Source organism: Stomoxys calcitrans, chromosome 1, assembly GCF_963082655.1.
Source record: "Stomoxys calcitrans chromosome 1, idStoCalc2.1, whole genome shotgun sequence".
NCBI lineage: Eukaryota > Metazoa > Arthropoda > Insecta > Diptera > Muscidae > Stomoxys > Stomoxys calcitrans.
Genome location: NC_081552.1, coordinates 240,164,562 through 240,189,861, shown reverse-complemented (window position 1 = coordinate 240,189,861; position 25,300 = coordinate 240,164,562). Strand labels below are relative to the sequence as shown.

The 25,300-nt window shown below is 35.5% G+C and overlaps 2 protein-coding genes across 6 annotated transcripts in view; one reads left to right on the top strand and one right to left on the bottom strand.

The window, feature by feature from the left end:
* Positions 1–7,270, top strand: part of LOC106094575 (uncharacterized) — a 53,911-nt gene extending 46,641 nt beyond the window's left edge. For all 5 annotated transcript variants that reach the window (XM_059371034.1, XM_059371032.1, XM_059371030.1 and 2 more), the window contains exons 4-7: positions 2,093–2,219; positions 2,275–3,593; positions 6,559–6,843; positions 6,916–7,270. In XM_059371034.1, coding sequence (XP_059227017.1) covers positions 2,093–2,219; positions 2,275–3,593; positions 6,559–6,843; positions 6,916–7,115 — 1,931 coding nt within the window. In that variant the 3' untranslated portion in view covers positions 7,116–7,270. The remainder of the gene's footprint in view (positions 1–2,092; positions 2,220–2,274; positions 3,594–6,558; positions 6,844–6,915) is intronic.
* A 140-nt stretch (positions 7,271–7,410) lies between these two features.
* LOC106094574 (kinesin-like protein Klp61F) lies at positions 7,411–22,293 on the bottom strand. The gene is made up of 8 exons (XM_059371029.1): positions 22,094–22,293; positions 21,691–21,991; positions 20,898–21,480; positions 20,062–20,651; positions 19,843–20,002; positions 14,388–15,595; positions 7,638–7,877; positions 7,411–7,577 (listed from the first exon to the last, which is right to left on the bottom strand). Exons 1-8 carry the CDS (start codon positions 22,177–22,179, stop codon positions 7,554–7,556), a joined length of 3,192 nt encoding a protein of 1,063 aa, XP_059227012.1. The 5' UTR covers positions 22,180–22,293; the 3' UTR covers positions 7,411–7,553.
* Positions 22,294–25,300: the final 3,007 nt, after the last annotated feature.

Sequence of the window (25,300 nt, the reverse complement as noted above, 5' to 3'; positions counted from 1 at the left end):
GACAGACTTAATAATAATGAAAGAGAGTAAAGGCTGTGACTACTCTGGTGACTGCTTGATATGCCGCTTGATCTAGAGGTTCTCTCTTGTAGCGCTGAACCTCACGGTCTAGATCATGTAGATCTACCTTAAGGCTTCTGGGCGGTGGATATCTATCCACAAGATGATGATATGGATGGTCTCTGCGATAATAGCCCAAAAGGTATTGCTTAGACTCAGCACTTGGGGTATTCGACCGGCTGGTATAAAGCGAGCGGCTGCTGCGTTAATGATGTCTCGGAATTTCCTCTCGGCCACTAGCACATCAGAGAGAGGTGGCAGTTCACTGAAGCGGTATCCCCTTTTGAAGCCAGCCCAATTGGTATCCCCTTTTGAAGCCAGCCCAATCGGCCTTCTTATGATTGATAAACGTCCGGCGCTCAGAGTTTATAAAGTCGGGTGGTCGATCGATGGTGAGAATTATAGGGAGGTGGTCTGACCCCATAGAGATGACGGCTTGCCAGGATACGTCACTCAGGAGATCAGGTGATGCAATGGAGATGTCTGGCGAGCTGCTACACCTCCTCGTTATCCTATTGGGGGGGGCCTCCTCATACACCGTGCAAAACGTGGATCTGCTCTGTCAAAGCTATGCCACGGTGGTCGTTACCTAGGGGAGAATGCCATGACGTGTGATGCGCATTGAAGTCCCCTAGAACCAGACGATTATAGCCAGATAGCAACCCACTTATGTCGGGATTGTAAGCCTGGTCATTAATCGGGACACAGCTACCAACCGGCGGTATGTACACGTTGCATAGCTCTATCTCGGCAGTACCGGACCTGACTGCTATCCCCATGCAGGGGTCACTAGCGCCATGCGCAGGCGAGATAGGTCTATATTGCACAGAATGGTGTATCACGAAGGCCAATTCCCCAACTCCATTCCTTGAGCGGTCCTTATGTAGCACATTGTAACCGTGTGCAACTGTGCAAGCTGCAGGTGTTGGTCAGCTTTGACTGCTGGATCGCTGCGACCAATATGCTCTTCCGACTCATGAAGTCCACAATCTCATCGATCTTGCCACAAAGTCCGTAGCAGTTTAACTGCAAAAACGATACACTTCCCGGCACTGGCCTGGCAATATTTGGGCTGGGATGCTGCCGTTACGAAAATTGCCGTACGGGAGAGGTCGGGGGGGTCACATAGTCCGACGACGAGGACGCAGCTGGATCTTGCCACGCAGTCCGTTGCAGTTTAACTGCAAGAACGATACACTTCCCGGCACTGGCCTGGCAATAGTAGGGCTAGGGTGCTGTCGTTGTGACCCCCCCCCCCCCCCCCCCCCCCCCCCCCCCCCCCACCGACCTCTCCGTGCCGTACGGGAGCGGTCGGGGGGGGTCACATAGTCCGACGACGAGGACGCCGAAGGACAGCACCTTGCGACATATCCAGTATGACTATACTCCCGTAGTGAAGTGAGGCCCGAGCAAGATCGGAAATGTACCCACCCACAGTTACACCTCACCGACACCTACCGATGATGGAGGCGGTTCTGGCAAACCGAACAGAACCAGGGTCCGGGGTTCTTTTTAATCCCGGCACGGACTAGAAGCGCGCGGAGAAGGCACTCCGGTATATGCCTCTCCCATGACGAAAAAAGACGAACACGTACACTTAGGCGGCATCCCTTGCCGATGAGGGTTCCATCGGGTCAATCTGGTGCGTACAATCGGCTGCCATGGGATTGAGGCTCAATGATAAGGGACCTCCTCACAAATGTTGCCAGCATTAGGGAGGGGAAAACCACCGCTGAATATTTTTTTCTGATGGTCTCGCCAGGATTCGACCCCAGACGTGCAACGTCATAGGCGGACATGCTAACCTCTGCGCTACGGTGGCCTCCAATTTTGACTTCCAAGAGTGAATTTGGTCGACTGCTGGATATTTTTGCTTGAATTCATATTCTTTTGTCTTTTACTCACTTTTGTCTACTCCGTTTTGGAATCTCCTAGTTCCACTGGACCTGAATTTGGGAAAAAATTCGAAAACGGTTCCATTGATCACCCTAATTTTTACTTAACTGATGACAACTTCATTTTTTCTTTCAAGGTTATGGCCACATATCTCCCCGCACAGATTGGGGTAAAGTTACCACAATTTTCTACGCCATAGTGGGTATTCCCCTAATGCTGCTGTGCCTCTCCAATATTGGCGATGTCATGGCTACATCATTTCGGTAAGTTAAGACCAAGTAAACAAGCCCAGTTGATAATTTCAATTTCAAATTTCAGTTTCATTTATTGGCGTGTCTGCTGCTACATCTGCACCAGAAATTCCAACAAAAATCGACGCTCAAGACAGCGTTCCATAAAGGCTCAGCGTTATGCATCGCGCTCTCAGCCGCCTCCCTTTCGCAGATCCATGCGAATGTCCCAAAGGCCTGGGCGGCATGGCGGTCTACAACATGCCTACTCAGATCCCGAATTAAGAACTGTAGGTCGCAATGGCTACGATCGAGATTTTGATTATGATCGCCATGGAGATCGACGTTTTAATGAGTCAGTGGGTCGGGATCGTAGGCGTGATCATCATATGGTGCCAGCACCGCCTTTAACTAGAGGTGGCTCAAGACGCCAGCTTCCCTATGACGATGATCAAATGATGGACGAAAGTCCGCAGTATACACAAACCCTCAACAGAGGAGGACGATTTAGTGGACGTCAAAGTCGTAAAGATCGCATGCATGATCGCCATACTGTGGAGCGCGAACATCATTTGAGTAGATCCAAACATCATTTCGATTCGGTGGAGGATTTTGAAGATCTGCCGCCCACCACAAAGCGAGCAATGAGCGTTAGATCCATGAGATCACCTCAGATGAGGCGCGATGAGATTTCCAGAGAGTCCCGAGAATTAAAAGAAAGAGAATTGAAAGAACTCAATCGTCTCAATACCCATCAAAACATGCAGCGAGGCAAATCGATGCCTCACTCGAATGCCCGAACTAGGGCTAAGTCAGTGGATCCCCGTTTGTCAGCGCCGCAATACGAGGATGTGGACGAAGAGGTGGTGCGCAAAACGCCCATTATATCCAATCGTTATGCCATTACCGAAATGGAACATCGTGAATCTCGTAGTAAAAGCTACATGAGGAGTCAATCTATGCCTCGTTCGGCCTTCCATAAAAATAGTTTAAATCAACCCTCGCCACGAGAACAACAGCAGCATGCGTCATCCAGACATTATAACAACGAGGAGGCCAGTCATTCGAATGGTGGTAATCGCCGTTCGATGCCAAAATATTCGCCTAGACCTGTAAGTGCAACTCGACCCACATCACTTGGCCCTCACCCCAGCAATGGTGCGAGATATGGCAATCATTTGGAACTGCCCGAGTACTCATCCAGTCATCGCATGAAACGTGGACCATCGCCCAGACGTCATGAGATCTATGATGAGGAATATGAAGATCAATATATCGAAGATGTCGATGAGTATATGCAGCCCCAGCATATGGAACGCAGAGATCGTGGCGATCGTAATTATGATGATATCGATTATCAACGATCGTCACTGAGAAGGGAGAGGAGGGCGAGAAAAGAGAAACAAGGTAACGCAAGCATGGGTGGTGCGCTATGCGCCACGGTACATAGCTTTGGGGGTATAACTTTTTATTATTTGAATAATAAGTCATAACGAATAAAGATGCGGCGAATTGTTTCGAAATCAGTCGACCAAAGAAGTTAAAGGTTAATAATTATACGAAAAATGTGCCTTAAACCCCGTTTACACTGTTCATAAAATCCGGATTTAAGACTCTCGTCAGCTGATTTTATAAAAGGGAGAACAGATGATCGAGTCACTAAATCCGGATTTAAATAGCAAACTGAAGTGACTGAGGCGGAAGCACTTGCCGATGAAGCACTTCCTCGGGTCAGATTGTCGCTCTTCGAACTGCGACGGGCTGTCTCCTCAGTTCTCATGTGGACCACCTCCATCAGGAGAAAGATTCTACATGCTGTCTAAGCAATACCTTCTGGGGTGCTATCGCAGGGACCTTCCAAATCATCATCTTGTGAATAGGTATCCACCGCCTAGAAGCCTTTAGGTGGATCTCCATGATCTAGAGCCAGAGGTTCAGCACTACCAGAGAGAACCTCACGATCAAGCGGCATATCGAGGGGGTCCAGACAACATTCATGCAGACACGGTAGCAGATGCGATGAATAGCCATCGGGTGAATGTGGTCCTTGGAGAACGAACGGTCCAATTACGATCCGGCAGATACAGCCGCTGCAACTCGCAACAGATCTAGGATTGATGCCAACATGCAGGATGTGTGTCCCCATCGTAACCTGGGACAACACGATACACGTCATCTTTTTAACTCCCTAGCCAGACCTACTCGACCTAGCACGAGATAACAATGAACACCACGCGGATTCGAGTTGAGCACCAATTTTATTTATTTATTCACGCAGGACACGTAACAAAAAGCCACATAAATGGCCAACGTAGATTTGTGTGGTGTTCATTGTCATTGCAAGAAGATCAGGGCGGGACCGGCTCTTGCTTCATTACTGAGTACCTGTGTCACTCGATATGACGAGGCCAGATATTGGCACCTTTAAATAAACAATGGCCATAATGGTCGCGCGGCGATTGATCCTATGGACCGAAACGAGCTTGCTCACCTACAGATTTTGACGAGGATCGCTTCCCCAACATACAAATGTGCCTACGACAATAACCTACTCGACACAGACCCAAATCCCTCTGGACACATCCCACCATAGTCGCAGAATTCCTGGAACTGGAAATTCAGCAGTTCCAGGAGGCCACCGTAGCGCAGAGGTTAGCATGTCCGCCTATAACGATGAACGCCTGGGTTGGCCTGGGGTTGGCCCGCAACGAGCTTGCTCACCTATAAGAACTTGACGAGGATTGTCGCCTCCACATGAAAATGTGGCTGCAACAACAACAAATAACATGGGGCGATTTGTTCATGTGGGAGCTTATATACCGATTCAGATCGAAGTCGCTGTACAAAATTTCAGCCAAATCAGATAAGAATTGCGCCCTCTATAGGCTCAAGAAGTATATTCAGGAGATCGGTTTATGTGGGAACTATATCAGGTTATGGACCAATTGGGAGCATACTTGGCAGGTATGGTGAAGGTCATAGAAGAAGTCGTTGCACAAAATTTCAGCTAAATCGGAAATGAATTGCGTCCTCTAGAGGCTCACCTACAAGAGCTTGACGAGGATCGTCGACTCCACATGAAAATGTGGCTACAACAACAACAAATAATATCGGGCGATTTGTTCATATGGGAGATTCATTGGGTTATATACCGATTCAGATCGTATTTGGCACGCATGTTGAAGGTCAAAGGAGAAGTCGCTGTACAAAGATGCAGCCGAATCAAATAAGATGTGCGCCCTCTATAGGTGCAAAAATTATAATCGGGAGATCGGTTTATGTGGGATCAAGAATGTTGAAGGTCATAGAAGAAGTCGTTGCACAATTTTTTCAGCCAAATTGGATATGAATTGCGCCCTCTAGAGGCTCAAGAAATCAAGATCCCAGATCGGTTTACAAGGCAGCTGTAACAGGCTGTGAACCGATTGGAATCATACTTAGCACAATTGATGGAAGTCATAACAAAATACGTCATGCAAATTTTCAGCCAAATCGGATAAGAATTGCGCCCTTTAGAAGCTCAATAAGTCAAGACCCAAGATCTGTTTATATGGCAGCTATATCAAAGCATGGATCGATATGGCCCATTTTCAATCCCAACTGACCTACAATAATAGGAAGTATTTGTGGAAAATTTCAAACCCCTAGTTTTACTCCTTCGAAAGTAAATGTGCTTTCCACAGACAGGCGGACGGAGGGATGGACGAACAGACGGACGGACGGATGGACGAACAGACGGACGCACGGATGGACGAACAGACAGACGGACGGATGGACGAACAGACGGACGGACGGATGGACGAACAGACGGACGGACGGATGGACGAACAGACGGACGGACGGATGGACGAACAGACAGACGGACGGATGGACGAACAGACGGACGGACGGATGGACGAACAGACGGACGGACGAATGGACAAACAGACGGACGGACGGATGGACGAACAGACAGACGGATGGATGGAAGAACAGACAGAAGGACATGGCTAGATCGACTTAAAATGTCATGACGATCAAGAATATATATACGTTATGGGGTTTTGGACGAATATTTCGAGCTTTCACAAATGGAATGACAAAATTAGTATATCCCCATCCTATGGTGGAGGGTATAAACAGTACCCCATACAAATAAATGTAAAATTATCAACATATTCCAATGCTTAATTTTTGGTGCAATGCGGAACCAAAAATAGCATACCTTGGTTTTTGACTACAATATCCCACGAAATGATACCAAACATTGTATCCTTTAAGAAATTGCAAAAGTAAAAATGGTACCAAAAGTTGTCTTTCATTCTATTCCATGATCATGAGTTTAAGAACTAAGTCTCATGCGAAGTTTTGTTCTTTTTTGCTTTCCTTTCAGAACGTTTGCCACCCTCACCCCGCATTATGTCACCCATGGGCTTTGCAGTCAAAAGGCAGATCCGAAGACGCCCCAGTTACGACTATGATGATGATTCCATGTATGGTGATGATATGAGTGATTATTATGGTGATATACCGCCAAAAGATCGTCCAGTACCCATATGGCTATGTGTATTTCTGGTAATTAGTTATATATTGGGTGGGGCAGCGTTGTTTGCCTACTGGGAGAAATGGTCATTTTTAGATTCGGCGTATTTTTGTTTTATAACTCTAACAACAATAGGTGAGAGAAGATTATAGCATATTTAAAATATTTCACATTGGAATATTTTTCATTTACAATCTTTAATTGCAGGTTTTGGAGACTTTGTGCCTGCCAAGGGTGTCAAAGATGAATCAGAACAATCCATAGCCTATTGTTCATTATATTTACTCTTCGGCATAGCTTTGTTGGCCATGAGTTTTAATTTGGTACAAGAGGAATTCATAGCAAATGTCAAAGAAGTGGCCCGTCGTTTGGGCATCTTGAAAGATGAAGACGAAGATGAGGACTAGCCAGCCGTTAGAGAAAGTAACAAATTATGCATTTTAGATTTACGTTTTTGGAAATTTTATTTATTTTTCTTTAAAGCTAATTATTTACACAATCAAACAAACGAAATACAAAAGCAACGTATCAAATAGAGAAGAACATAAAATATCATTTTGTACATCAATCGTTTTTTTTTTTCTCTTTTTTGTAGAATAATCAAGAAAGTAAAAATGCATTTGTTTTTAGAACTTGTATGAAAGTATATCTCTATATACAAGCTAAGTAAAAGAAAGAAGATGTAAAAGCTGTAGTAGAAGGCATGTCATACGAGTCTGAATATAAAATCAATTGCAAATACATATAAAATAGTTTAAGAAACTCTAAAACAAAAACAAAAAGTTAATTTAAAAATAGCTAGTAAAGAAATTTTAAAATTTTTCTTATAATTAGTTGCCTTTCATTTACACTATATTTTCTTTGTTTTCCTGCAATAGAATAAGTAATTCATTAGCAAGTTTTTTTGAGGATATTATGATAGCCCTCACCTTTATGAATGCTGGTGAATTTGTTCTCGAAGAAGGCTTTCGCGGCGAACTTCCACCAGACAATGATCCTGGACGTCCATTCTGCTGTGGCACCTTTAATGAATTGGAATTTCTATCGGATTTCCTCTGAGTAACATAGGAGACACGCATGCGTTGTATTTCTTCGGCTTCAACGGGTGTTGAATTCAATAATGTCTCCGTATCCGATATGGACTGCATGGAATCTTCTGGTTCACTTTCCTAAAAGATAATCACAATTTATTGAATAATTTACGGAACATCGATGTCAAAAATTAATACAGAGCGATTTTTAGCCTGTCCACATGAAAGCATTTCACTAAAAAAAACACGTCTTAGATAAAACAATATCGGCTCAAACAAATCACGACTTAGGCAAACTATTAAAATACTCGAATAACAAAAAACAATCACTCAAAACCGTTTTAATGACACGAAACTAGCCACTCAATGAAAAATAAATTAAAAGTAATGATCAAAAAAAAAAATTTTTAAATTTAAAAAAAAATTAAAAATAATTTTTAAAATAATAAAAAAAAGTTTTAAAAAATTAAAAAAAGAATAAAAAAAAAATTAAAAAAAAAAAAAAATAAAACAAAATTAAAAGAAAATTAAAAAAAAATATATTGAAGAAAAAATTTAAAAAAAACTAAAAAAATTAAAAAAAAAATTAAAAAAAAAAAATTTAAAAAAAAAATTAAAAATAAATTAAAAAAAAATTAAAAAAAATAAAACAAAATCAAAAAAAATTAAAAAAAAAATTAAAAAAAAAAATTAAAAACAAAATTAAAAACAAAGTTAAAAACAAAGTTAAAAATAAAGTTAAAAACAAAATTAAAATCAAATAAAAAAAAAATTAAAAAACAAAATTAAAAAAAATTAAAAAACAAAATTAAAAAAAATTAAAAAACAAAATTAAAAAAAAATAAAAAACAAAATTTAAAAAAAAAACAAAATTAAAAAAAAAAAATTTAAAAAAAAACTTAAAAAACAAAATTAAAAAAATAAAAATATAACCTAAAATTAATTAAAAATATAATTTACAAAAATATTTGTAAGGCCTAAAAATAAATTTAAATATAAATTTAAAATTAAAAATATATTAATAATACAAAAAAAATAATATATATATAAACGAATAAAAAAATAAAAAATAAAAAAAAGATTAAAAAAAAATTTAAAAAAAATATAAAAAAATTTTTTAAAAAATTAAAAAAAATAAATAAAACAAAATTAAAAGGAAATTAAAAGAAAATTAAAAAAACGAAAATTAAAAAAACGAAAATTAAAAAAAAAAAAATATTGAAAAAAATATTAAAAAACAAAATTAAAAAAAAATTAAAAAAAAAAAATTAAAAAAAAAAAATTAAAAAAAAAAAAATTAAAAAAAAAAAATTAAAAAACAAAATAAAAAAAAATTAAAAAAAATTAAAAAAAAATTAAAAAAATAAAAATATAACCTAAAAATAAATTAAAAATATAATTTACAAAAATATTTGCAAGACTTAAAAAAATTTTAAATATAAATTTAAAATTAAAAACATATTAATAATATAAATAAAAAATAATATATATATAAACGAAAAAAAAAATAAATAAAGAAATAAAAAAAGTTAATAACAATAAAAAAGTAAATTCGATACAAATAACTAAAAACTTAAATTAAATAAAAATCATATAAAAACAAGAAAAAGTGTGCCAAGTTCGGACGGGCCAAACCTTATATACCCTCCACCATGGATCGCACTTGTCGAGTTCTTTGCGCGGTATCTCTTTTTAGGCAAACAAAGAATATTGAATAAGAACTGTTATGCTATTGGAGCTATATCAAGTAAGAGTTCGATTCGGACCATAAATGAATGCTGAACATTGTAGAAGTCATTGTGTAATATTTCAGTTCATTCGAATAAGAATTGCGCCTTGTTGGAGCTCAAGAAGCAAAATCGGGAGATCGGTATATATGGGAGCTATATCAGGCTATAGATCGATTCAGACCATATTGGACACGTATATTGAAGGTCATGGGAGTAGTTGTTGTACCAAATTTCAGCCAAATCGGATAAGAATTGCGCCCTCTAGAGGCTTAAGAAGTCAAGATCCCAAATCGGTGTATATGGCAGCTATATCAGGTTATGGATCGATTTCAACCATACGTAGCACAATTTTTAAAAGTCATAACAAAACACTTCAATCAAAATTTCAGCTAAATCGGATGAGAATTTCGCCCTCTAGAGGCTCAAGAAGTCAAGATCCTAGATCCCTTTATATGGCAGCTATATCAGTTTATGGACCGATTTAAACCATACTTATGGCTATATTGACTTAAAATGTCATGATGATCAAGAATATATATACTTTATGGGGTCTAATACTAATATTTGGACGTGATACAAACGGAATGACGGAATTAGTGTGCCCCCATCCTATGGTGGAGGGTATAAAAATATAAGTAAATAAAATACAAAAAAACATTAAATAAAAAATATATATTAATAAATAAAAATATATTAGTAAATAAAAATAAATGTTATTTTGAAAATAATTAATAAAAATAAATAATAATAACAAAAAAATTAAAAAAAAAATAGCTAAAAAAATAAAAACTAAATGAATTAAAAAAATAGAATAATAAAAGAATTAAAAATAAAAAAATAAAGAATTAAAAAAATAACAAAATAAAGAATTAAAAAATAAAAAATTAAAATAACTAAAAAAATAAAAATAACTAAAAAAATAAAAATAACTAAAAAAATAAAAATAACTAAAAAAATAAAAATAACTAAAAAAATAAAAGTAACTAAAAAATAATAACTAAAAGAATAATTTAAAAAATTGAAATAATAAAAAAATTGATGAAAATAAAAAACAAAAAATTGAAAAACAAAAAATGATTATAAAGAAATGGTGAACATAAAAAAAAATAATTGAAAAAATAAAAGAATAAAAAAAAATAAAAGAATAAAAAAAATAAAAAAATAAAAGAATAAAAGAATAAAAAAATAAAAGAATAAAAAAATAAAAGAATAAAAAAATAAAAGAATAAAAAAATAAAAGAATAAGAAAAAACTAAAAAAAAATAAGAATTGAAAAACAACAGAAATAAAAAAATTAAAAACATAAAAAAAAATTAAAAAAATAAAAAATTTTAAAAAATTTTAAAAAATAAAAACAAAATTAAAAAAAAAATTTTAAAAAATTAAAAAAATAAAAAATTTTAAAAAATAAAAAATTTTAAAAAATAAAAAATTTTAAAAAATAAAAAATAAAAAATAAAAAAAAATTAAAAAAATAGTAAATTAAAAAAATTAAAAAAAAAATAAAATCATTAAAGAATGAAAACAAAACATTAAATAAAAATAAAAAACAAACTAAACATAAAAATATGTAAAAAATATATATAAAAAATACATATATTATATATAAAAATCAATTTGTGTTTGTTTGTAGGTTTGTTTGTATGTTTGTGTGTTCCTTATAGACTCAGAAACGGCTGAACCGATTTTCTTGAAATTTTCACAGATGGTGCACAATGACCTCGTGGTGAAAATAGGGTACTACATTTTTTGATATCTGAAGGGGGGCGGACCCTCCCCCTTACACCAATTCTCAGAAACGACAGATCTCGCAGTTGGGTGGTGCGATTTAAGCGACATTTTTTGTGCTCTCATATAGTACCCTAAAAATAGAAATTTGGTATCCAAATTTCGGATGGGGTACTAAGGGGGACTGCCCCACCCTAAAACCTACCAAACATATATTTAGACCAATCACGACAATATGGGGCTCAAATGAAAGGAATTTAGGATAGGAAAACGTATCTGATATCCAATTGTCGGACCAAGTGCTAGGGGGACCACCCCAAGCCCCAAAACACCCCTAAATCGAACATATTTACCGACCATGGCAATATGGGACTCAAATGAAAGGTATTTGCGAGTAGAATACGAATCTGTGGGACCACGTTTCTGGGGGCCCACCCCTTCCCCAAAACACCCCCCAAACAGGACTTATTTACTAACCATGGAAATATGGGGCTTAAATAAAAGATATTTGAATGTAGAATTCGAATCTGATATCAAAATATGGGACCAAGTGTTTGGGGGGCCGCCTCTCACCAAAAACATCGCCCAAAGGGGACAACTTTACGACCATAGCAATATGGAGCTTAAATGAAAGGTCTTTGGGAGTAAAGCACGAATTTGATATCAATATTCGGGAGAAGTGTCTATTGGGCCACCCCACCCCCACAACACCATCCAAATAGTAAGTATTTTTTGACTATTCCAATATGATGCTCAAATAAGAGGGTTTTTAAAGTGGAACACGAATCCGATATATATTTTCAATGCCAACTCACTGAGTGGCCGCCCATTCCCCTAAACACCCCCCAAGCCGGTCATGTTTGCCGACTATGGAAATATGGGGCTCCAATTAAAGTTATGTGGGAGTAGACCACGTATTTGATATCAACATTAGGGGCCAACTGTCTAGCGGGCGTCCCACCACCATAACAACCCCCAAATAAGACGTATTTGCTCACCAAGACAATTTTGGGTTCTAAAGAGAGTGGAGCTAAATATTCCTAGTTTTTAGGGCCAATACCCCAAACCGGACATATTTGCTGACTTTTGCAATTAGGAGTTTAAATGAGATAAGAAAACGATTTTGATATTCAATTTTGAGGGCAATGACAATATGGGGTTCAAATAAATGATATATAGATATATGAGAATAGAGCACGTTGCTGATATATTTTCCGGGCTTCGAGTTTGGGGGACCACCCCAATCGGGCATATTTATCGACCATATCAATGTGGAGCTTAAATGAAAGGTATTGGGGGGTAGAGCAAGAATTGATACCCATTTTCGGGACCAATTTTCTGGCGGTCTACCCCTTTCCAAAATACCCCACAAACAGCAATTTTTTTAGTGGCCATCACAATATGGGGCTCAAATAAAGGTATTTGGAAGTAGAATACGAGTTTGATATCCAAATATAGGATCATGTATTTAGGGCATCACCCCTTTCCTAAAACACCCCCAAAGGGAAAAAATTTTTCAACCATGCCAATATGTGGCTCAAATGAAAGGTATTTGAGATAAGAAAACGAATTTCATAACGTATTTTGGGGCCATGTGTTTGGGTGACGCCTCATCCTGTAAACTCCTCTTAAGCCAATGGCAATATGGGGTTTAAATAAATGGTATTTGAGAGATGATCACGATGCTGATATTTTTCCAGGGCAAAGTATTTGGGGGACCACCTCTCCCCCGAAAACACAACTAAATCAGAAATCATGAGTAGACGGGCTGAAATGAAGTATTTTAAGAATGGAGTACACCTTACATCCAAACTTAAGTTAGTAGACCAAAAAAGATCATATGGGATTCAGATAAAGGCACTTATATTGTTAAACTCTTAGTCAGGTAAACATGGTATTTCACTAAAAGATCTTCGAAAATAAATATTCCAAGGAAATTTTTGTTCCATATAAAAAAAAAAATAAAAAGGCGCAGCGGAGCGGGCCCGGGTCAGCTAGTAAAATAAATAAAATCATAAATAAAAAAAAATAAAATATTGGGTTGCCCAAAAAGTAATTGCGGATTTTTTAAAAGAAAGTAAATGCATTTTTAATAAAACTTTAATCAAATATACTTTTTTACACTTTTTTTCTAAAGCAAGCTAAAAGTAACAGCTGATAACTGACAGAAGAAATAATGCAATTGCAGAGTCACAAGCTGTGAAAAAATTTGTCAACGCCGACTATATGAAAAATCCGCAATTACTTTTTGGGCAACCCAAAAAATAAAAAAAATTACAAAAATATAAATAAAAAAAAAATAAAATAAATTACAAAAATATAAATAAAAAAAAATAAAATAAATTACGAAAATATAAATAAATAAAATAAAATAAATTACAAAAATATAAATAAAAAAAATTACAAAAAAATATAAATAAAAAAAAAATTACAAAAAAATATAAATAAAAAAATTCCAAAAATATAAATACATTAAATAATAAAAACTAAAAAATAAGGAAAGTAAAAATAAAGAAAAATTAAATTAAAAAACAAACAAAAATTAAGAAAAAAAAATAAATTAAAAAATTAAATAAAAAAATTAAATTAAAAAATATAAAACAAAAAAAATGTAAAAATTACAAAAAAAGAAATCACTTAGTAATCCAACGACTAAATGATTTTTGATCCAGTTTGTGATGACCAGTTAAGACGAATGTGTTTTTTTCTTGCTTCTTTTTCAAAATAAAACAACAAAAACTTTTTAAAAATCTCAGCAATTATGGTGTGTTAAATGTATCTGGGGCGGGTTGCAATGATCACGATTTCGCCCTTTGCAAGAGGGCTCTTTGATTGCAATGACACCAAAAGATTATATGCTTCCTCCCACTCTTTTAGTGAGCAGTACAATGGTAGAAGCATGGATCTCGTATGAAATCGTGGGTCTTGTTAGTGAACCTTTTCTTGCATGTGCAAAATATAGCACATGTTCAAATTTGAATAAACAAAGAGCCATACAAATATCAAAACAAAGTATTCAAATTATAAATTACTTAAGAAATATATCTTAAACAAGTTTTAATGCATACAAATTTAATTATTTCTTTATTTCAAATTTAATTTTTTCTTGCCTGAATTGTTGCCCCAAGCTTTTTGCTAGGCGAACATTTTTTCGCCAATGTGAACTTAAAAAATAACCATTTCGACTTACCTCATCCACCGGTATTGTCATGTCCAAGTCAGACCATTCATTTTCTTGTCGGAAACGTTTTACAATATTCGTATGTGGTGAAGTTGAAACCAAAACTCTTGGATATTTAAAGTCTTTTTTCGATGGTGTAGCTCCTGTGGCGGTATACGTTTTAAGTTCACTCTTGCGGAAGGTTTCCAAGTCATCGGAGCTTATTTGTCTTTGAGTTTTATACTCCTTTGTATAATTCTTCAAATATTGTTCCAAACTCGAATTGAAACTTTTCGCAGATGTTAAGTGACGACGTATACGACTTGTGTCAGCATCAATGGTTTCTTGAATACCATCGGTTTTGGTCTTGTGTTCTCCACTATTCTCTAAGCAAATGCGTTTAACCTGTGACACATATTGTTCCATGGTGCCCTTCAATTGGTCATGGCGGACGGTATCGTTATCTAGTTTGGTGTCAACAAGCTTAGTGGTCTCTTGCACTTTGTTGTCTACTTGTATGTTAATGGTGGAACATTTAGCTACACTCTGATCTATGCAAAATTCTATGTCACTGGTCAATTTATCCACAAGCTGGCAATTTTCCTCCAATGTATTGGCATCTTTCTCAAGAAAAGCCTGTTTTAAAATGGATGAGCCCTCCAACTGGTTGTTGACAAAATGTTGAGCCTTTTCGAGGGTCTCAACATTGGCCGATATTTTATTGCCACACAGAGAACGTTTCTTTTGCAATTCTAACATTTTCTTATGGAAATCATCCATTAGTCTTTGCTCCTCCTCTATAAGGCCACGTTCCTCATTCAAAGATGAAGTGATTTTTCCCAATTCTTGTAAATTTTCCAAGGTTTTCTGTTTAATGGCGTCCATTTCGATCTGTATGCGCTTTGAGTGCTGTTGTAAATTTGTGTTGTTTTGAGTTAATTTCTCCTTTATTGTGTGTCGCATACTGCTTAAGGCTACTTGTTGTTGTTCATTGGAAGATTCTAGAGCTTCTAAGCTCTCTTTCAATTGTGCTATCAGTTTTCGTTCTCTGTCTTTTAATTCCTCAAGGAACTTGACATCGTTTTGGTGATGCTCTTCATCTGATTTTGCTAAAGATGTTTTGAAAGTCTCCCCGATGGAAGTGATTTTGCCTTGATATGTTTCCAATAACGCCTCTAGGGACTTTAGTTGCATCCTGCTAGAGTCAATAAGGGCATACTGAATGTTTGAACTGCTGGCTGTAAATAAAGAGAGAAAATTAATATAAAATATACACAAATTTATTAAAAAAAATATTTATAACAAATAATTATAAATATGTGAAAAATAATAGAATAAATAAAAGATAATAAAATTCATAAAAAATATTGAAAAAAATGAAAAATAGATAAATAATAAAAACTAAAATAAATAAAAAACAATAAATAAAATGTTCAAGTTTTTTGCCTGTTAGGGCGAGATCATTAAATTTTCCAATTTTTGTTTGTTTCTTTTTCGAGACGAGCTCAATGATCGGAGATGCAAATGGAAAAGGAAAGCCAAAGATAGCAACACACGCCAACCATTATGGGACGCGTTTCGTCTTTGGTTAGAAGACTTTTCAACCATATTAGGCGTGATGGCTTCAAGGGCCGTGCGTTGGTATGTTGTATTTAAATTGCATTAATTGCGAAAACGCATCTATGATACAATTACCACATTAACCAAGCTCGACAACCCTGCTTATTAGCTGTACTTTTGCCACCCCACCTCGATAACACCACCCAAATAGGAAGTATTTGCTGACCATTGCAATATGAGGCTCAAATAAGAGGTATTTTAGAGTAGGACATGAATCTGATATATATTTTCAAGGCCGAGTCAATGAGTGGCCGCCCCATCCCCCAAACCGGTAATGTTTGCCGACCATGAAAATATTGGGCTCAAATGAAAGGTATTTGGGAGTAGACCACGAATCTGATATCAACATTCGGGAACAACTGTCTAGGGGACGCCCAACACCATAAAAACCCCCAAGCAGGACGTATTAGCTCGCCAAGAGAAATTGGGTCTTCGGTTTATTTACTGACTTTTGCAATAAGGGGTTTAAATGAAAGGTATTTTAGGTTAGAAAACGAATTTGATATCCAATTTCGAGGCCAATGGCAGTATGGGGTTCAAATAAATGGTGTATCGATATATGAGAATAGAGATGCTGATATATTTTCGGAGCTAAATATTTGGGGGACAACCCCACTCCCCAAAACACCCCTAAATCGGGCATATTTACCGACCATGTCGATGTGGGACTCAAATGAAATGTATTGGGGCGTAGAGAACGAACTTGATAACCTCTTTCGGGGCCAATTTTCTTTCCAAAAATACCCCACAAACAACTATTATTTCTGAGCCCCACATTTACGCAATGTGGGGCTCAGATAAAGGTATTTGGGACAATGTAGGACCATGTTTTTGGGGCACCGCCCCTTGTCTAAAATACACCACAAAGGGTACAAATTTACCGACCATGTCAATGTGGTTTAAATGAAAGATAGTTGAGATAAGAAAACAAATTTTATACCCAATTTTGGGGTCAAGTGTTTGTTTGGGACGCCTCATCCTAAAAACTCTCCTTAAACCAATGGCAATTTGTGGTTTAAACAAATGATATTTGAGAGAAGAGCACAATGCTGATATTTTTGACAGGGCCAAGTGTGTGGGGGACTACCTCACCCCCGAAAGCACCCCTAAATCGGATACCATGAGAATAGTGGGCTGAAATAGAGTTTATACAATAAGAATGGAGTACATCTAACATCCAAACTTAAAATACATTAAACCCTACGAGTAAAATTCCTAGTCCAATAAAGATCAAATGGGATTCTGATAAAGGCACCTATATTGTCAAGCGATATTCTATTTTCGTAGCATGGTATTTTACTAAAAGCTCTTTAATTGTCGAAAATAAATATTCAAAGGATAATTTTGTTCCATATAAAGTAAAAGAAGGCGCAGCGGAGCGGGCCCGGTTCAGCTAGTATATACATATATTTAAAAATAAATAAATAAAAATAAATAAAAATAAAAAATAAATATAAATAAAACAAATAAATAAAAAATAAAATCAATAAGCAAAAAATTAGATAAACACAAAATAATGTAAATAAAAAACTATAAAATTTATAACAAGTAAAAGCGTGCTAAGTTCGGACGGGCCGAATCTTATATACCCTCCACCATGGATCGCATTTGTCGAATTCTTTTCTTGGCATCTCTTCTTAGGCAAAAAAGGAAATAAGAAAAGATTTGCTCTGCTATTAGAGCGATATCAAGATATGGTCCGGTTAGGACCATAAATAAATTACATGTTGGAGACCGGTGTAAATTGTCAGCCAATTCCAATAAGAATTGCGCCCTTTGGGGTCTCAAGAAGTAAAATAGAGAGATCGATTTATATGGGAGCTGTATCGGGCTATAGACCGACTCAGACCATACTAAACACGCATGCTTATGGTCATGCGAGAATCCGTCGTACAAAATTTCAGGCATTTTCGGATAATAATTACGACCTCTAGTAAAGACCAAAGATCGATTTATATGGCAGCTATATCAGGTTATGGACCGATTTGAACCATACTTGGCACAGTTGTTGGATATCATAACAAAACACGTCGTGCAAAATATTATTCCAATTGGATAAGAATTGCACACTCTAGAGGCTCAAGAAGTTCAAGACCCAAGATCGGTTTATATGGCAGCTATATCAAAACATGGACCGATATGGCCAATTTACAATACCAACTGACCTACACTAATAAGAAGTATTTGTGCAAAATTTCAAGCGGCTAGCTTTACTCCTTCGGAAGTAAGCGTGCTTTCGACAGACAGACGGACGGACATGGCTAGATCGACATAAAATGTCGCGTCTCAGACGAATATTTCGAGTAATTACAAACAGAATGACGAAATTAGTATACCCCCATCCTATGGTGGAGTGTATAAAAACTTACTGTAAATTTACAAATAAAAGCAAAAAAACAAATATATTAAAATAAACGTTAAAAAATTATAAATTAATAAACTAAAAACAAAATTAAAAAAAAATTTAAAAAATAATAAAAACAATAAAAAATAAAAACAAATAAAAAAAAATAAAAAAAATTAAAAAAAAAAATAATAAAAAATAAAAACAAATAAAAAAAAATAATAAAAAATAAAAAAAAATTAAAACAAAAAACTCTCAAAAAAACAGTATAAACAAATAAAAAAAAAATTAAAAAAAAAAAATAAAAAAAAATAAAAAAAAAAATAAAAAATAAAAAAAAATAAAAAAAAATAATAAGAAATAAAAACAAATTAAAAAAAAAATAATAAGAAATAAAAACAAATTAAAAAAAAAAATAATAAGAAATAAAAACAAATTAAGAAAAAAACCCCAGCAAAAAATTAAAAAACAAAAGTTATAAAAAACTCAAAAAACATAAAAAAACAAAAATTCACATAAAAAAATAAAAAACTATATAAACAATTTAAAATACATTAAAACAAAGTAAAAAAAAAACAACATAAAAAAGCAATAAAAATTTAAAAACAAAAAAATAAAAAAACCAAAAAATAAACATAATAAAAACAAAATAAAAAAAATTAGAAAAACAAATAAAAAATAAATAACATAAAAAAATTAGAAAAACAAATAAAAAATAAATAACATAAAAAAATAGAAAAACAAATAAAAAATAAATACTACATAAAAAAATACATAAAAAATTCTTACAAAAAATTAAAAAAAGAAATAAAATATATTTAAAAAAATAAATACAAACCATTAAAAAAATAAATTACAAAAAAAAATAAAAAAGTTAAATAAAAAAATAAACAAAAAAATGAAAAAAATAAAATAAAACAAAAATAAAATAAAATAAGTAAAAAAACAAAATAAAAAAAATATAAAAAAAAGAAAAACGAATAAAAATATAAAAAAAGAATAATAAATTAAAAGAGGAAAAAAAATTAAAATAAATAAAAACATAGCAAATTAAAAAAAAATAAATAAACTAAAACAAATTAAAAAGATTAATATAAAAAATTTAAAAGACAAATATAAAAAAAATTAATATAAATTAATTAATAAAAAAAAACTACTAAGATATTAAAGAATTTTTGATAAAATAGTTATAAGAATAAAATAAAAACAATAATAAAGAAAATAATTAAAAAATTAAAATGGATTAAGAATAATGGGTACACAACCCCATAAAGCGTAACCTTTGCTCATAGTAATAATTTAAATAATTTAATAATAAAAAAAGGTATATTAATAAAGAAATAATAACAATTAATATAAAATGTATACATTAATAAAAATTCATAATGAAATCCAATTAACCAATAGGTATTGTTTTTGCAACAATACTTCAGTTATCGTTGCCATTGAGAAGTGCCTAATTATCGGTCTTATATCGTTTCAGGTGAACCCCACAATTTTTGTCTTTGCGAAAATACTTACCCAATTCATTTTCTATACTATGGGTGAAGTTGTTATGCTTTTCCTCAAATTGTTTAAGGTTCTCATCCATTTGATCAAAATTCTCATGCATGCGTTCTGAAAAACGTTCACAAGCAGTTTGGATTTGTACATCCACATTCCTGCGGCGATCAATGGTTTCCTAAAAAATTAAAAATTGTTGTTATATTTCACAATTTCTAATTAAATTTCCAAACTTACATGTAATGCTTCAGTATCTTTAGTGGCCATATCGGCTACTTCCAATATTTGTGTGGCCTGATTTTTCAATACTTCTTCAGTCTTGACATGTGAATCCAGCAAGACTTTTTTCTCTTTATAACGTCGTTTGGTGGTGTGTAAAAACTTTTTAGTCTTAATTAAATCTCCCTTGGTAGATTGTAAACGATCCTCTTTCTTTTGTAATTCGGCAGTTTTCTCTATCAGATTCAAGCTAACTTCATTGAAAATTTTCTCCTTTGATGCTAGTTCGTCTTTGAGGGCTTTAAGCAAATGTACTTTTTCGTTAAGTTCCCGGGTTTGTGAATCCATTTTTAAAGTCATTTCATTGTATGTCTCTGTGGCCAAATAGACACCATTTTTGTCACGTGCTGCCATAAGATCACGTTTGAGTTTGTCAATTTCTTCTGTGTATTCTTTGAGAACAGTTTTCTTGGTAAGTTTCTGATTAACTTCTGGCTTGTTTTGTATGTTTTTAGCACGATGAGCATATTCCAAGGTGCTGAGAGTCTCTTCGATATCCTTATGGCCGGGAGATATGGTGGCAATAATAGATGTCTTTGTACGACCACCTATGTTGAATATGTGAACGATGGGCAAAGGTGGAGAAGGTATATAAAAAATGAGTAATTTTTAGTTTACGCCATAAAAAAACATGATACAGTACAGAGATGTTGCCACAAGTTACCCAGTCATTCATCAGTTCTTATAAGCTTGGGTAAATTTTACCCAATGAGAACAATTTGCTCATAATCTCGAAGAACGCTGACCTTAAGTTTGTTGCCTATGAAAATGATTGATTGGAAATTTTCACTTACCCAGAGACTCTTGCAGGAGACGCGTCAGCTTCGACTCACGATACGGTATATGGGGTGTCCTTTCCACTAATGCCGTGATGACTCTGCCCAATGTCAACAAAGACTGATTGATATTGACCGTTTCTCGAACACGAACAGCTTTTTCATTTCCAGCCTTTGATACATTTTCACTGCCGGCCAAATCGACCAAATTCAATTTGCCAATTTTCAACATTTCCTCACCATCCATGTTGTTTTCTTTAATATGCACCAAGATGGAGAATACAGTATGAGAGCGCGATGACTGAGCATTCATTAATGTCGATGCTGTGCGTCTTCGTTCTTGGCCCTTTTCCAACAGTTTGTATACATCATCCTTGCTATGCACGGGTATCTCTTCTAGACCTTGTATTATAACTGAACCCTTTTTGGTGCTGTCATCGAATATGCGAATTTTTGTATTGTCATCGGTAGAGAGTAAATCGAAAAGTTCTTCGTTGTACAACTCAAGGTATGAGATACGCATAGAAAATTCCACTTCCATCATACGCAGTTCATCGAAAAGATGGCATAAAGCACGGGGTATTATGCCAATATCAGAATCCTGCAAAAGCATAGCATAGAATGAGTCATCTTCTAACATCAACAAAGCATCCTATCAAATGGGATATCTAACTGAAAACAGGTTTATTTGCGTTTCCTCTTAAAACAACAACAGAGGCTAAATTTCAGCTCTCCATTTCTATATTTCATCGAATTTTCTACCTGGTCCAAATTTAAAAAAAGAAACATCACTATAGCCTACTGTACTCACATCTTCCCACGATGACTTTAGTTCGGCACTTTGATTGCCCACCATGGTATGAGTTTTACCCGTACCCGTTTGGCCATACGCAAACACTGTGCAATTGTAGCCAGACAAAACCTCCTCTATGAGTGGTCCCACCACAGATGCATAAACATCGACTTGTTTCGATTCTGGTCCAAAGGTGCGATCAAATGTAAACTTTTTTGTCAACTTCGAGTCCAGTGTGTGACGAGTCACAACTTCTCGGGGTGAAACTACTTCCACAATTTCTGTTGAATGGATGCATCGTTCACGTTTGTTCAATGGCCTGCAGAGAAACCAAAGCAAAACGACATAAATATAAAATAAAATTAAAAAAAAAATGCCAAGCAATCAATCCATCAAAGGCGACTTTCACACATTAACTTACCTAACTCGCACATAAACTTGTATGTTTTGATTGGTTTTTCTTGGTGGTGGATGCACACTCGATGAGTTTTGTGCTGACGTATTCATATTCAATATTTTTACCACTTTTTTAAATTAACTTTGCCTAAGCATTCACTTCTTTTAGCACAATAAATATTCTCTGAATTTGCTTCCTTTGAAATATAGCGCCGCGCTTAGCAATTGGAGACGCGATATTCGAAAAAACCGTTCATAGAAGAAAACTGAGCCTTGTAGTTTTTAAACAGACGGCGTGAAAAACTGACCAGCAGCGGAAGAAAATTAATTGAAATTATTATGGGGTGTTAACAAGTAACGACTTATCGTTACAATTAGTAACAAATTTTTAAGTACAGTAATATAATATAAAAAAATTTTAATATTAAATCGGCGTTTCCAACAATAAAGCTGATTACCAACCCATTAAAGTTGATTACTAAATTAATACGCCCGAAAATGTATTTAATTAATTGGTTGCGAAATAAGCTGCAATCTATTAGACGACAAAACACAAACAAGTCATACGGAGCCACACCACAACGCACTCGCACTCACCTTCAAGGTTCATCTCAGGTATCCGAAGGGAGGGAAGAGGTTTCCGATCGGATATCTGAGGTGATCCTTGAAGTCGAGTGCGAGGCACTGCTGCCATCGGCACTGTCTTGGATTGACGGAGCACTAGTATTGCCATCTGGAAGATCATGTTACACGGATGGATCAAAGCTAGAGGACAGAGTGGGCCTGGGGGTTTACATTGAGAACCCAGGGACTGAGATCTGGTTTAGACTGCCTGACCGTAATACGGTTCTGCAGGCGGAGATTCGGGCGATCACGGAATGCGTGAAGTGGTGTGGCGCTAAAGCGAGGAGTGTGAACTGTGAACTTCTATACCGACAGTAAAATTGCCATAAGGGCAATAATAACCAGGACGGTAAGGTCACGAACAGTCTTGCAGTGAAAGAAGGAGATCATCGCCTTCTCTAAGGTCACGAACAGTCTTGCAGTGAAAGAAGGAGATCATCGCCTTCTCTGAGGCAATAAACTTGATTAACCCAAAGCCTTTCGGATCGACGCAGTCCGAGTTAAGGGATTGGGTGACGAATGCGCATGCAACAATGTGAAACAGCGAAACGGTCGGTAGGACGGCGAAAATCCTATGGGGGATCCAGATCGTCAGAAGACGAGGCTATTACTGAAAGGAAGCAAGAAGGAGGTCAGTATAGCTATTGGTATCATAACGGGATACATAGTTCTACGAGCTCAATATGAAAAATCGGTGCGACAAGTATGTGCAGGGCATGCGGGGAAGATGATGAGACGTTGGAGCATTTCCTTTGCCATTGCCCAACTTTCGTGTCCAACAGATACCGGTACTTAGTTGGAGACACAATATCAGACATGAACCAACTTAGGGGAGTGGAATTGAAAACAATTAAGGATTTTGTAAGTAGCACGGAATTCCTAACTTAAAATTTTCTTTTTAGAGGTTACTTTATTGTTTTTAGAGCGCACAACAAGCCGATTACTGGCTTAGGTGTATGTTCATAGTGGCATGGACCCCTGCACCCTCTTTTCAACCTTACATAACCTAGCCAACGTTTCGCCTACGTTTTTGTTTTTTATTTATATGAAGTTTGACAGCATTCCGCTCGAAAAAACTGAACAGAATACTCAGCTTAGGGTCGATGTAATAACATTTAAATGTTATTAGCCCTGCAATCACATTAAAGACTGAATTACATATCTCTTGTTATCATTTGTTTATATATTTTTATTGAAAATTAAAAAAAAAACCAACCTTCAATATTTTTTAATACAGGTATTGATAATGACCATTACAGTGGTCTTCCAGCCTTCGAAAATCGCACAGTTTAATTGATTTAGACTATTTAAAGAGAGTGACGATTTTCTGTTTATTTTTTTTTAAATTGTTGACGATTTTTTTTAATTTGACGATTTTTTTGCAAGGTAGACCTGGCAGCACTGTGTGTAGATCTCAGGGATGCAGCAGGATTCACCAATAGAAGGTAAGGTTACTTGCGAAAACATAAAGTGGATAGGCCCCATGAACATCATTAAGGATGTCAAATCTGCCGATTGAAAATGTCATCAAAACGTAAACAAAGAATGAATGTAAAAAGAGAACAAGTAGACTTTTTCAATTTCACAAGTACTCCCAAAATTTAAAAAAAAAAAATTGTAAATCGGCTGATAGCTTGATAGCTTGGCCCTATTCAGTGAATCCTGGCAATGCAGAATAACCGATAGAATTTAAACGAACTCTTGAACGACTAACCATAATTCATTATAGCTCTTATGAAAGGACGCCATTATGCAATATTTTAGCCAAATCGAATAAGAATTGTTTTCTCTTTAGAGGCTTAAGAAATAAAATCGGGAGATTGGGAGCTTTACCAGTTTATGTACCGATTTGGGCCATACTTGACACGGATGTTGAAAGTCATATGAGAGGTAATTGTGTAAAATTTGAGTCAAATAAGAATTAAGACCTCACGGAGCTCCTGAAGACAAATCGGAAGATCGGTTTATATGGGAAATATATATAACGATAAAAAGCATTTATGCAAAATTTTAGGCTTTAATTTAAGGTTAAGTCGCTTGTCGAAAGCAGAATGTGGAAAGGCCCCATGAAGATTAAGGATGTAAAAATGTGTCGATTAAAACGTCACGCGATGGAGTCGGCGCTTTACATCTTTTGATGGGCCAAATTGTCTACCCTACCTTTGGGTTGACGCAACTTTAAACAACAAAAAAAAAAAAAAAAAAAAAACGTCACGCGAACAGCAGGCCAGACTGATGTCAGTTCTGTGTTTACATTCACAGCAAACTACCCTTTTTTTGCACGTTCTCTTTGTGTTTCTCCTTCTCTCATTTTACTTGCACACGTATGCACACGAGGGCAAGTTACTTTGACATTGATTGTGTTGACAACAATGCCAATTTGTTGAAATGACATCTTGATGACGAGATGGCGGTTATGATTTGTTGTTGTTGTACAAATGAGACCACCTTTACTTGTTTCGCCATGGACCACTCATTGCTGCCAATCCCCATGAACGTCAACCGCCTGACGCTGAAGTATCGCGCACAGCGGCCTAACGTCAGACGCCAAGTATTTACCTTTTCCATCATCTGCTGCGTTGTGTTATCGATGCGTTTTACATGAAAA